Source organism: Heptranchias perlo, chromosome 8 (genome assembly GCF_035084215.1).
Source record: "Heptranchias perlo isolate sHepPer1 chromosome 8, sHepPer1.hap1, whole genome shotgun sequence".
In the NCBI taxonomy this organism is placed as follows: domain Eukaryota; kingdom Metazoa; phylum Chordata; class Chondrichthyes; order Hexanchiformes; family Hexanchidae; genus Heptranchias; species Heptranchias perlo.
The window spans coordinates 537,101-551,711 of record NC_090332.1 but is presented as its reverse complement, the minus strand read 5'-3'; the positions used below and the strand labels follow the sequence as shown (position 1 = coordinate 551,711).

Below are 14,611 nucleotides of genomic sequence, written 5' to 3'. Positions count from 1 at the left end.
CCATTGTCCTCATCACCACCATCTCCTGCGGGATTCACACCCTGGTCCTGGGGGTCACCATCGCCCAGCAACAGCAGGACCAGATCAATGGCACCACTCTGGTGCAGCAGGTATGGAACCTGGTGTTACGGTGCCATCCCAGGGGCGCAGTGTACAACGAGGGCAGACTTTGAGCCGAAGGGGAATGGGGTTTGTGGAACATGTAACCTGGGGAGGGGATTGAAGCGACTGCGTTCAAGGGGGCCAAACACAACTCAATGTGGAGAGAAAAGGGACTGAGGGATATGGGGAGAAGGTGGGTAGGTGGGATTGGGGGATATGGGGAGAAGGTGGGTGGGTGGGATTGGGGGATATGGGGTGAAGGTGGATTGGGGAGAGGGTGGGGAGGTGGGGTAGGTGAGAAGGTGGATTGGTGGGGTTGGAGAGAGGGTGGGGAAGTGGGCTGGTGGGGTTGGAGAGAGGGTGGGGAGGTGGGTTGGTGGGGTTGGGGATAGGGTGTGGAGGTGGGGTTGGGGAGAGGGTGTGGAGGTGGGGTTGGGGAGAGGGTGGGTTGGTGGGGTTGGGGAGAGGGTGTGGAGGTGGGGTTGGGGAGAGGGTGTGGAGGTGGGGTTGGGGGGAGAGGGTGGGGAGGTGGGGTTGGGAAGAAGGTGGGGAGGTGGGTTGGTGGGGTTTGGGAGAGGGTGAGGAGGTGGGTTGGTGGGGTTGGGGAGAGGGTGGGTTGGTGGGGTTGGGGAGAGGGTGTGGAGGTGGGGTTGGGGAGAGGGTGGGTTGGTGGGGTTGGGGAGAGGGTGGGTTGGTGGGGTTGGGGAGAGGGTGGGTTGGTGGGGTTGGAGAGAGGGTGGGTTGGTGGGTTGGGGGATCTGTGAAAGGACAGGACTGGTTGGGCTGGGCGGTTGATTTCTGTTTCTGAATATATTGTCTGACATGGGGAGTGACTTCGTTTTACGGGGACAGAGACTCGAAACCTCACCAGAGCCTTAATTTTCCTACTAATTGATGTAAGGAGGTCATGTTCTTGTGTTAAAGAAGTTTATAGTGGGCCCAACGTGTTTACTGGGGCAGGTTCACTCTGGGGCTGCTCTAAGACTAGTGCAATATAAAGCTATGCAAAGGAAAAACAAACACAAAGAAGACAAATTGTTTGAAAATCTGTGCACTGGGTCCCCTCTCAGGCCCAGAGTAGCATTCAGCCAATCAGAGCAGGAAAGGCCCAGGCTCCCTCCTGGGCCTGTGCTGAGTGAGCTGGAGCAGGAGTACCAGGGCTACAATTGCCTGAGGGTTAGAGAGAGAGGAAAATCAGCCAGGGTTCCTGTTTCTGATAACTGTCCACTGGCTCCTGCTGGAAAACGTGTCTCTGTGTCCCTAATGGGGAGACTCTTTCTTTAAAAGGGGTCCCTGATGATGACCCCACTTAACTCTGGTGCTGTGTGAGGTACAGACAGGATGTGGAGATGCCGGTGATGGACTGGGGTTGACAATTGTAAACAATTTTACAACACCAAGTTATAGTCCAGCAATTTTATTTTAAATTCACAAGCTTTCGGAGATTTTCTCCTTCCTCAGGCAAATGTTTGCCTGAGGAAGGAGAAAATCTCCGAAAGCTTGTGAATTTAAAATAAAATTGCTGGACTATAACTTAGGTACAGACAGGAAAGTGATGGCCTTCAGCAGAGTGACCAGCGCAGGCTTTGATGAGATGGGAGACTGCAATTAAACACAGCGAGCAGTTTGGGAAGGCATGAAATGAATTTCACCAGTCATTGTAAAGTCTCCTGAAGGAATTGAGGATCATCCACTGGTGTGTGATGGAACGGGCTGATGTTAAACAGGGCCTGCAGGGTCCAGGACTGGAAACAGGAAACAAACAGAAATAGGCATTAGCTGGTCACAAGGTGATTGTGAAATAAATTGCCAGCAGGGGAGGGCGAAGGGCTGTAGTCAGCTGTTTGTCCCAGTTTATCATCTTCCCCTAACTCGTGGGGTACAGACTCCACAGACTCCTCACCCTAGGGGCACAGTCTCCAGAGAGGGATGATAGGATATTCAACATTTGTGGCATCACAGACAAACCCACTTCAGTTCTCTCCCAATGTACACGCACACTCTCACACACTCACACTCTCACACTCACTCATTCACACACACACACTCTCACACTCACTCATTCACACACTCACACACTCACACTCTCACACTCACTCATTCACACACTCTCACACACTCACACTTTCACACACTCACTCATTCACACACTCTCACACACTCACACTCACTCATTCACACACTCACACTCTCACACTCACTCATTCACACACTCTCACACACTCACACTTTCACACACTCACTCATTCACACACTCTCACACACTCACACTCTCACACTCACTCATTCACACACTCTCACACAATCACACTCATACACACACTCACTCATTCACACACTCTCACACAATCACACTCTCACACTCACTCATTCACACACTCTCACACACTCACACTCTCACACTCACTCATTCACACACTCTCACACCATCACACTCACATACACACACTCACTCATTCACACACTCTCACACACTCACACTCTCACACTCACTCATTCACACACTCTCACACACTCACACTCTCACACTCACTCATTCACACACTCTCACACACTCACACTTTCACACACTCACTCATTCACACACTCTCACACTCACTCATTCACACACTCTCACACTCATGTACTCTCACACTCACACACACACTCACTCATTCACACACTCTCACACAATCACACTCTCACACTCACGTACTCTCACACTCTGTCAGACACACATTCACATTCACTCACTCTCACACTCACACACATACATACACACACTCATTCACACACTCTCACACATACACTCTCACACTCACACACACTCATGCATTCACACATACACACTCACATACTGTCACGCATTCACTCACATACACACACTCTCACACATCCATATACACACATGTATATGTGTGGGTATGTATATATGTGCGTGTCAGCAGACACGCACATATATACATACCCACACATATACACAGTCACACACACATACACACGCTCACATACACACATACACACTCACATACTGACACACAGACATACATACACACACATATACTCACACTCACACTCTACCCACTGTCCCGATTGAAATCCGTACACTCAGCACAGGCCGGGACGGAGCCTGGGTCTTTCCTGCTCTGTGTGGGGGTTAATTCCACACTGGACAGGGGATTTAGCCTCGTGATATTGGGGAGATAGGAGGTTTTTTTGGATTATACCCAAGGTAGCCCCAATCTATTAATAGCACTACAGTCTATTTTTTGCACCACAGTCTATTTATAGCACTGTGATGCTATATATATGTATACATTTCTGGAAGACCAGATACCAGGGAGTGAGTTACAGGCTGGAATCTAATCGAGGGGTTCGGTGGGGTTTACATATAGAATAACAGATACCCGGGAGTGAGTTACAGGCTGGAATCTAATCGAGGGGTTCGGTGGGGTTTATATATAGAATAACAGATACCCGGGAGTGAGTTACAGGCTGGAATCTAATCGAGGGGTTCGGTGGGGTTTATATATAGAATAACAGATACCCGGGAGTGAGTTACAGGCTGGAAACTAATCGAGGAATTCGGTGGGGTTTATATAGAATTACAGATACCCGGGAGTGAGTTACAGACTGGAATTTAATCAAAGTGTTCGGGGGGTTTATACATAGAATTACAGATACCCAGGAGTGAGTTACAGCCTGGAATCTAATCAAGGGGTTCAGGGGGCTTATACATAGAATTACAGATACCCGGGAGTGAGTTACAGCCTGGAATCTAATCGAGGGGTTCGGGGGTGTTTATATATAGAATAAGATACCCGGGAGTGAGTTACAGACTGGAATGTAATTGAGGGGTTCGGGGGTGTTTATATATAGAATAACAGATACCCGGGAGTGAGTTACAGGCTGGAATCTAATCGAGGGGTTCGGGGGGTTTATATATAGAATAACAGATACCCGGGAGTGAGTTACAGGCTGGAATCTAATTGAGGGGTTCGGGGGTGTTTATATATAGAATAACAGATACCCGGGAGTGAGTTACAGGCTGGAATCTAATCGAGTGGTTCAGGGGGTTTATATATAGAATAACAGATACCCGGGAGTGAGTTACAGACTGGAATCTAATCGAAGGGTTCGGAGGTGTTTATATATAGAATAACAGATACCTGGGAGTGAGTTACAGGCTGGAATCTAATTGAGGGGTTCGAGGGGGTTTATATATGGAATAACAGATACCCGGGAGTGAGTTACAGGCTGGAATCTAATTGAGGGGTTCGAGGGGGTTTATATATGGAATAACAGATACCTGGGAGGGTGTGGGTTCTCACTGGTTTATCACTCTGGATTCTCACTGTAGGTTTTTACTGTGGATTCTCACTGTGGATTTTCACTGAATTCTCACTCTGGATTCTTATTCTGGGTTCTCACTGTGAATTCTCATTGTAAGTTTTTACTCTGGATCCCCATGGTGTGGGTTCTCACTGTGGATTCTCACCCTGGATTCTCACCCTGGATTCTCACTTTGAATTTTCACTGTAGGTTTTTACTCTGGATTCTCACTATATGTTTTTACTCTGGATTCTCACTGTGGATTCTTACTGGGTTCTAACTGCTTTATCACTCTGGATTCTCACTGTAGGTTTATCACTCTGGATTCTCACTGTAGGTTTATCACTCTGGATTCTCACTGTAACTTTTTACTCTGGATTCTCACTGTGGATTCTCTCTCTGGATTCTCACTGTGGTTTATCACTCTGGATCTTTTGTAGGTTTATCACTCTGGATTCTCACTAGGTTTTTACTCTGGATTCTCACTGTGGATTCTTACTCTGGATTCTCTCTCTGGATTCTCATTGTGGTTTATCACTTTGAATTTTCTGTGGTTTATCACTGGATTCTCACTGAAGGTTTTCACTCTGGATTCTCACTGGATTTTCACACTGGATTCTCACTGGATTTTCACACTGGATTCTCACTGTGGATCTTAAATCTGGATTCTCTCTGGATTCTCACTGGTTTATCACTCTGGATTCTCACTGTAGGTTTATCACTCTGGATTCTCACTTAAGGTTTATCACTCTGGATTCCTGCTGTGGGTTTTTACTCTGGATTCTCACTGGGTTCTGACTGTGCATTTTCACTGGTTTGTCACTGGATTCTCATTGTGGGTTCTCTCACTCTGGATTCTCACTGTGGGTTCTCTCGCTCTGGATTCTCACTCTGGATTATCACTGTAGGTTTATCACTCTGGATTCCTGCTGTAGGTTTTTATGCTGGATTCTCAAGGTGGGTTCTCACCACGGATTCTCACTGTGGGTTCTCTCACTCTGGATTCTCACTGTGGTTTATCGCTCTGGATTCTCACTGTGGGTTTATCACTCTAGATTCTCATTGCAGGTTTTTACTCTGGATTCTCACTGTGGGTTCTCACCATGGATTCTCATTGTGGGTTCCCTCAGTCTGGATTCTCACTGTGGGTTCTCTCACTCCAGATTCTCACTGTGGGTTCTCTCACTCCAGATTCTCACTGTGGATTCTCACTGTAGGTTTATCACTCTGGATTCCCGCTGTAGGTTTTTACTCTGGATTCTCACTAGGTTCTAACTGTGCATTTTCACTGGTTCATCACTCTGGATTCCCACTGTAGGTTTTTACTCTGGATTCTCACTGTGGTTTATCACTCTAGATTCTCATTGCAGGTTTTTAATCTGGATTCTCGCTGTGGGTTCTCACCATGGATTCCCACTGTGAATTCTAACTCTGGATCCTTACTGTGTGCTTTCACTCTGGATTCTCACTATAGGTTTTTACTCTTGATTCTCACATTGGCTTCTCACTCTGGATTCGCTCACTCTGGATTCTCATCTGGATTTTTACTGTGGGTTTTCACTCTGGATTCTCATCAGGATTTTTACTGTGGGTTTTCACTCTGGGCTCTCACTGTGTTTTATTCCTGAATTCATACTCTGGATTCCTCACTTTGGAATCTCACTGTGGTTTATCACTCTGGATTTTCATTCTGGATTCTTACACTTTTCCTCAGGGCGTTCTGAGCAGTTGCCCTAAAGGGACAGATCAGATAAATCATGTCTCCACCTGAACAGCTACTCGAGAGCCCAGACTGCCAATGAACGGGGAAATCAGCAAGTTTAATATAAAGGGTTCTTAAATCAGCCCAACAGTAACAGTGCAGTCAGGTAAACTGGTTATCTGCAGAATAACATTAGCACAGGGAAAGGGAATTCCCCAAAGATACCTTTAGACACTACTGGTTGCTACCCTATTAATACTGGGGTCATTGTTTGTGTATATATAGCACAGTTTCAGATTTGGGTGTCCTCGTACAAGAAACACAGAAAGTTAACATGCAGGTACAGCAAGCAATTAGGAAGGCAAATGTTATGTTGGCCTTTTTTGCAAGGGGGTTGGAGTACAAGAGTAAGGAAGTCTTTCTACAATTGTACAGGGCTTTGGTGAGACCACACCTGGAGTACTGCGTACAGTTTTGGTCTCCTTACCTAAGGAAGGACATACTTGCTTTAGAGGCGGTGCAACAAAGTTCACTAGATTGATTCCTGGGACGAGAGGTTTGTCCTATGAGGAGAGATTGAGTAGAATAGGTCTATATTCTCTGAAGTTTAGAAGAATGAGAGGAGATCTCATTGAAACTTCTTAGAGGGCTTGACAGGGTAGATGCTGAGAGGCTGTTTCCCCTGGCTGGAGAGTCTAGAACTAGGGATCATAATCTCAGGATAAGAGTGGGTGATTTAGCACTGAGATGAGGAGGAATTTCTTCACTCAGAGGGTTGTGAATCTTTGGAATTCTCTACTCCAGAGAGCTGTGGATACTCAGTCGTTGAGTATATTCAAGATTGAGAGCGATAGATTTTTGGACTCTTAAGGGAATCAAGGGATATGAGGATTGGGCGGGAAAGTGGAGTTGAGGTCAAAGATCAGCCATGATCTTATTGAATGGCAGAGCAAGCCTGAGGGGCTGTACGGCCTACTCCTGCTCCTATTTCTTATATTCTTATGTTCCCACACCATTCGATGACCAAAATGAGTCAGATTGCCAATTAATGCTGAATTAGGGGAAGTTGAGGCCTGTGTTTAATAGAAAGCAGCTTGGGTCTGCCCAAACCCATGTCATATGGACAAGAGAAGACAATTTTATTCCATCAGTCTGAGTTGCATATGAACCAAAGTCCCACAAAGAGTTCCAAGCCATGGTAGCTCACATTCCTTCTACTGTGTACAGTTCTGGTCACCACATTTCAGGAAAGATGTGATTGCACTAGAGAGGGTACAGAGGAGATTTACGAGAATGTTGCCAGGACTGGAGAATTTTAGCTACGAGGAAAGATTGGATAGGCTGGGGTTGTTCTCTTTGGAACAGAGGAGGCTGAGGGGAGATTTAATTGAGGTGTATAAAATTATGAGGGGCATAGATAGAGTGGATAGGAAGGACCTATTCCACTTAGCAGAGAGGTCAATAGCCAGGGGGCATAGATTTGAAGTGATTGATAGAAGGATTAGAGGGGAGCTTAGGAAAAATTTTTCACCCAGAGGGTGGTGGGGGTCTGGAACTCACTGCCTGAAAGGGTGGTAGAGGCGGAAACCCTCAACTCATTTAAAAAGTACCTGGATGTGCACCTGAAGTGCCGTAACCTACAGGGCTATGGACCAAGTGCTGGAAAGTGGGATTAGGCTGAGTGGCTCAATTTCAGCCGCACAGACACGATGGGCTGAGTGGCTTCCTTCTGTGCTGTAAATTTCCTATGATACTTTGATTCAACACTGGAGTATTAGAGAGCTCCATAGTTGTAAAAATGATTCCAGTAGTTGTCTAATAGTTGCCCAATGATTGTCCTATGGTTGTCCAATAGTAGCCCATTGATTGTCCAATAGTTGTCCAATGATGGCCCATTGATTGTCCAATGAATGTCCAATAGATGCCCAATGATTGTCAGTTGATTGCCTATGGATTATCAATTGATTCAACATTAATTGTCCATTGATTGTCCATTGATTGCCCAATGATTGTCCATTGATGTCAGTTGATTTACCATTAATTGTCCATTGATTGCCCAGTGATTGTCCATTGATTGTCCGCTGATTGCGCAAAGATTGTCCATTGATTGTCCAATGATTGTCCATGATTGACCATTGATTGTTCAATCATTGTCCATTGATTGTCCAGTGATTGTCCATTGATTGTCCAATGATTATCCAATGATTGTCCATTGATTGTCCAATGATTGTCCAATGATTATCCAATGGTTGTCCAATGATTGTCCATTGAATGCCCAATGATTGTCCATTGATTGTCAAAAGATTGTCATTGATTGTCCATTGATTGTCAAAAGATTGTCATTGATTGTCTATTGATTGTCGAATGATTGTCATTGATTGCCCAATGATTGCCCTATGATTGTCATTAATTGTCCATTGATTGTCCAATGATTTTCATCGATTGTCCATTGATTTTCCAATGATTGTCCATTGATTGTCTAATTATTGCCCATTGATTGTCCATTGATCGATTGTCGAATGATTCTTAATTGATTGTTCAATGATTCTCCATTGATTTTTCAATGATTGCCAATGCTTATGAAATGAATGTCCATTGAGTGACCAATGATTGTCCATTGTTTGTCTAATGATTGTCAATTTATTGCCAATGATTGCGCATTGATTGTCCAATGATTGTCCATTGATTTTCAAATGATTGCCAATGATTGCACAATGACTGTCCATTGATTTGCCAATGATTGCCAATGATTGTCCAAGGATTGTCCAATGGTTGTCCATCGAATGTCCAATGATTGTCCAGTGATTGTCTATTGAATTTTCATTGATGGTCAATTGATTGGCCAATGATTGTCCATTGATTGATTGTTGAGAGATTTTTCATTAATTGTCCATCAATTGTCTATTGATTGTCCAATAATTGGTCATTGATTGTCCATTGATTGTCCAAATTATTGTTCAAATATTGTCCATTGATTGGCCAGTGATTGTCTGTTGATTGTCCATTGATTGATTGTTGAATGATTCTTCATTGATCGTTCAATGATTGTCCATTAATTGTCCAAGGATTGTCTAATGATTATCAATTGTTTGTGTAAGGATTGTCCATTGATTCTCCAATGATTGTTCATTGATTGTCCATTAATTGTTCATTGATTCTCCAATGATTGTCCAAGGATTGTCCAATGATTATGCAGTGATCGAACCTTGATTTTCCAATGAATGTCCATTGATTGTCCAACGATTGTCCATTGACTGTCCAATGATTGTCCATTATTGTTGAATGATTGTCCATTGATTGTCCAATGATTGTCAATTGTTTGTCCAATGATTGTCCATTGATTGTCCAATAAATTTCCAATGATTGTCCATTGATTGTTCAATGTTTGTTCATTGATTGTCCAATGATTGTCCATTGATTTTCCATTGATTGTCCATTGATTCGCCAATGATTGTCCAGTGATTATCCAATGAATATTCATTGATTGTCCAAAGATTGTCCAGTGATTGTCCAATGATTATCCATTGATTGTCCATTCGTTGTCCATTGATTGTTCAATGATTGTCCATTGATTGTCTATTGATTGTCCAATGATTTTCCGTTGATTTTTTTTATTCATTCATGGGATGTGGGCATCAGCGATGGTAATGCCGTTAAATGGCATGGGGAGGTGGTTAGTTTCTCTTGTTGGAGATGGTCATTGCCTGGCACTTGTCTGGAGCGAATGTTACTTGCCACTTTTCAGACCAAGCCTGGATGTTGTCCAGGTCTTGCTGCATGCGGGCACGGACTGCTTCATTATCTGAGGGGTTGCGAATGGAACTGAACACTGTGCAATCATCAGCAAACATCCCCATTTCTGACCTTATGATGGAGGGAGGGTCATTGATGAAGCAGCTGAAGATGGTTGGCCCTATGACACTGCCCTGAGGAGCTCCTGCAGCAACGTCCTGGGGCTGAGATGATTGGCCTCCAACAACCATCTTACTTTGCGCTAGGTATGACTCCAGCCACTGGAGAGTTTTCCCCCTGATTCCCATTGACTTCAATTTTACTAGGGCTCCTTGGTGCCACACTCGGTCAAATGCTGCCTTGATGTCAAGGGCAGTCACTCTCACCTCACCTCTGGAATTCAGCTCTTTTGTCCATGTTTGGACCAAGGCTGTAATGAGGTCTGGAGCCGAGTGGTCCTGGCAGAACTCAAACTGAGCATTGGTGCGCAGGTTATTGGTGAGTAAGTGCTGCTTGATAGCACTGTCGACGACATCTTCCATCACTTTGCTGATGATTGAGAGTAGACTGTTGGGGCGGTAATTGGCTGGATTGGATTTGTCCTGCTTTTTGTGGACAGGACATACCTGGGCAATTTTCCACATTGTCGGGTAGATGCCAGTGTTGTAGCTGTACTGGAACAGTTTGACTAGAGGCGCAGCTAGTTCTGGAGCACAAGTCTTCAGCACTACAGCCGGGATGTTGTCGGGGCCCATAGCTTTTGCTGTATCCAGTGCACTCAGCCGTTTCTTGATATCACGTGGAGTGAATCGAATTGGCTGAAGACTGGCTTCTGTGATGGTGGGGATATCGGGAGGAGGCCGAGATGGATCATCCACTCGGCACTTCTGGCTGAAGATGGTTGCAAACGCTTCAGCCTTGTCTTTTGTTCTCACTTGCTGGACTCTGCCATCATTGAGGATGGGGATGTCTACAGAGCCTCCTCCTGCCATTCATTGTTGAATTGTCCATCACCATTCACGACTGGATGTGGCAGGACTGCAGAGCTTTGATCTGATCCGTTGGTTGTGGAATCACTTAGCTCTGTCTATATAATGTTGCTTCCGCTGTTTAGCATGCATGTAGTCCTGAGTTGTAGCTTCACCAGGTTGGCACCTCATTTTTAGGTACGCCTGGTGCTGCTCCTGGCATGCTCTTCTACATTCCTCATTGAACCAGGGTTGATCCCCTGGCTTGTTGGTAATGGTAGAGTGAGGAATATGCCGGGCCATGAGGTTACAGATTGTGCTGGAATACAATTCTGCTGCTGCTGATGGCCCACTGCGCCTCATGGCTGCCCATTTTTGAGCTGCTAGATCTGTTCTGAATCTATCCCATTTAGCACGGTGGTAGTGCCACATAACACATTGGATGTTGTCCTCAGTGTGAAGACAGGACCTCATCTCCACAAGGACTGTGCGGTGGTCACTCCTACCAATAATCTCGTGGACAGATGCATCTGCGACAGGTAGATTGGTGAGGACGAAGTCAAGTAAGTTTTTCCCTCGTGTTGGTTCGCTCACCACCTGCTGCAGGCCCAGCCTGGTAGTTATGTCCTTCAGGACTCAGCCAGCTCGGTCAGTAGTGGTGCTACCGAGCCACTCTTGGCGATGGACATTGAAGTCCCCCACCCAGAGTACATTCTATGTCCTTGCTACCCTCAGTGCTTCCTCCAAGTGGTGCTCAACATGGAGGAGGACTGATTGATCAGCTGAGGGAGGGCGGTAGGTGGTAATCAGCAGGAGGTTTCCTTGCCCATGTTTGACCTGATGCCATGAGATTTCATGGGGTCCAGAGTCAATGTTGAGGACTCCCAGGGCCACTCCCTCCTGACTGTATATCACTGTACCGCCACCTCTGGTGGGTCTGTCCTGCCGATGGGACAGGACATACCCAGGGATGGTGATGGAAGAGTCTGGGACGTTGGCTGAAAGGTATGATTCTGTGAGTATGGCTATGTCAGGCTGTTGCTTGACTAGTCTGTGGGACAGCTCTCTCAATTTTGGCACAAGTCCCCAGATGATAGTGAGGAGGACTTTGCATGGTCGACTGGGCTTGGCTTGCGTTTGTTGTGTCCGGTGCCTAGTGGTCCGATGCCGGGTGGTCCGGTTTTATTCTTATTATGACTTTTTGTAGCAAGTTTGTACAATTCAGGCTATTTAAGAGGGCGATTAAGAATCAACCACATTGCTGTGGGTCTGGTGTCACATATAGGCCAGACCGGTTAAGGATGGCAGGTTTCCTTCCCTTATGGACATTAATGAACCAGATGGGTTTTTACGACAATTAGGTAGTTTCATGGGCACCATACTGATACCAGTTTTATATATTCCAGATTTTATTTCATTAATTTGAATTTAAATTCCCCACCTGCCGTTGCGGGATTTGAACTCATGACTCTGGATTATTAGTCCAGCAACATAACCACTTTGCTACCGTACCCGATTGTCCAATGAATGTCCATTGATTGTCCAATGATTGTCCATTGATTGTCCAATCATTTTCCAATCATTGTCCCTTGATTGTCGAATCATTGTCCGTTGATTGTCCAATGATTGTCGTTGATTGTCCAATGATTGATTGTCCAATGATGGTCCATTGATTGTCCAATGATGGTCCATTGATTGTTCGTTGATTGTTCATTGATTGTCCTTTGATTGTCCTTTGATTGTCCATTGATTGTCCAATGATTCTCCAATGATTGTCCATTGATTGTCCAATGATTGTCCATTTGTTGTCCAGTGATTGTCCATTGATTGTCCCATGATTGTCAAATGGTTGTCCAAGGATTGTCCATTGATTGTCCATTGATTCTGCAATGATTGTCCAAAGACTATTCCATTGATTGTCCAATGATTGTCCAGTGATTGGCCAATGATTATTCATTGATTGTCCAATGAATGTCCATTGATTTTCCATTGATTGTCCAATTCAGAACAGATTCAGAACAGGTCCAGCAGCTCAAAACTGAGCATCCATGAGGCGCTGTGGGCCATCAGCAGCAGCAGAATTGTATTCCAGCACAATCTGTAACCTCATGTCCTGGCATATTCCTCACTCCACCATTACCAACAAGCCAGAGGATCAACCCTGGTTCAATGAGGAGTGTAGAAGAGCATGCCAGGAAAAGCACCAGGCGTACTTAAAAGTCAGGTGCCAACCTGGTGAAGCTACAACACAGGACTATAGGACTAAACAGTGGAAGCAACATGCTATAGACAGAGCTAAGCAATTCCACAACCAACGGATCAGATCAAAGCTCTGCAGTCCTGCCACATCCAATCGTGAATGGTGGTGGACAATTAAACAACTAACGGGAGGAGGAGGCTCTGTAAACATCCCCATCCTCAATGATGGCGGAGTCCAGCACGTGAGTACAAAAGACAAGGCTGAAGTGTTTGCAACCATCTTCAGCCATAAGTGCCGAGTGGATGATCCATCTCGGCCTCCTCCCGATATCCCCACCACCACAGAAGCCAGTCTTCAGCCAATTCGATTCACTCCACGTGATATCAAGAAACGGCTGAGTGCACTGGATACAGCAAAGGCTATGGGCCCCGACAACATCATGGCTGTAGTGCTGACGACTTGTGCTCCAGAACTAGCTGCGCCTCTAGCCAAGCTGTTCCAGTACAGCTATAACACTGGCATCTACCTGACAACGTGGAAAATTGCCCAGATATGTCCTGTCCACAAAAAGCAGGACAAATCCAATCTGGCCAATTACCATCCCATCAGTCTACTCTCAATCATCAGGAAAGTGATGGAAGGTGTCGTCAACAGTGCTATCAAGTGGCACTTACTCATCAATAACCTGCTCACCGATGCTCAGTTTGGGTTCCGCCAGGACCACTCGGCTCCAGACCTCATTACAGCCTTGGTCCAAACATGGATAAAAGAGCTGAATTCCAGAGGTGAGGTAAGATTGATTGCCCTTGACATCAAGGCAGCATTTGACCGAGTGTGGCACCACAGAGCCCTGGTAAAATTGAAGTTAATGGGAATCAGGGCGAAAACTCTCCAGTGGCTGGAGTCATACCTAGCACAAAGGAAGATGGTAATGGTTGTTGGAGGCCAATCATCTCAGCCCCAGGACATTGCTGCTGGAGTTCCACAGGGCAGTGTCCTAGGCCCAACCATCTTCAGCTGCTTCATCAATGACCTTCCCTTCATCGTAAGATCAGATATGGGGATGTTCACTGATGATTGCACAGTGTTCAGTTCCATTCGCAACGCCTCAGATAATGAAGCATTCCGTGCCCGGATGCAGCAAGACCTGGACAACATCCAGGCTTGGGCTGAAAAGTGGCAAGTAACATTCACGCCAGACAAGTGCCAGGCAGTGACCATCTCCAACAAGAGAGAGTCTAACCATCTCCCCTTGACATTCAACGGCATTACCATCACCGAATCCCCCACCATCAACATCCTGGGGGTCACCATTGACCAGAAACTTAACTGGACCAACCACATATATACTGTGGCTACAAGAGCAGGTCAGAGGCTATGTATTCTGCGGCGAGTGACTCACCTGACTCCCCAAAGCCTTTCCACCATCTACAAGGCACAAGTCAGGAGTGTGATGGAATACTCTCCACTTGCCTGGATGAGTGCAGCTCCAACAACTTTCAAGAAGCTCAACACCATCCAGGACAAAGCAGCCCACTTGTTTGGCACCCTATCCACCACCCTGAACATTCACTCCCTTCACCACCGGCACACAGT

General features: G+C 45.7%; 1 protein-coding gene across 1 annotated transcript in view; it reads left to right on the top strand.

Annotated features, from left to right (window-relative positions):
- Positions 1–14,611, top strand: part of adcy3a (adenylate cyclase 3a) — a 135,179-nt gene that overhangs the window by 561 nt on the left and 120,007 nt on the right. The window contains exon 1 of the mRNA XM_067988468.1: positions 1–110. This exon is cut by the window's left edge and continues 561 nt beyond it. Coding sequence (XP_067844569.1) covers positions 1–110 — 110 coding nt within the window. The remainder of the gene's footprint in view (positions 111–14,611) is intronic.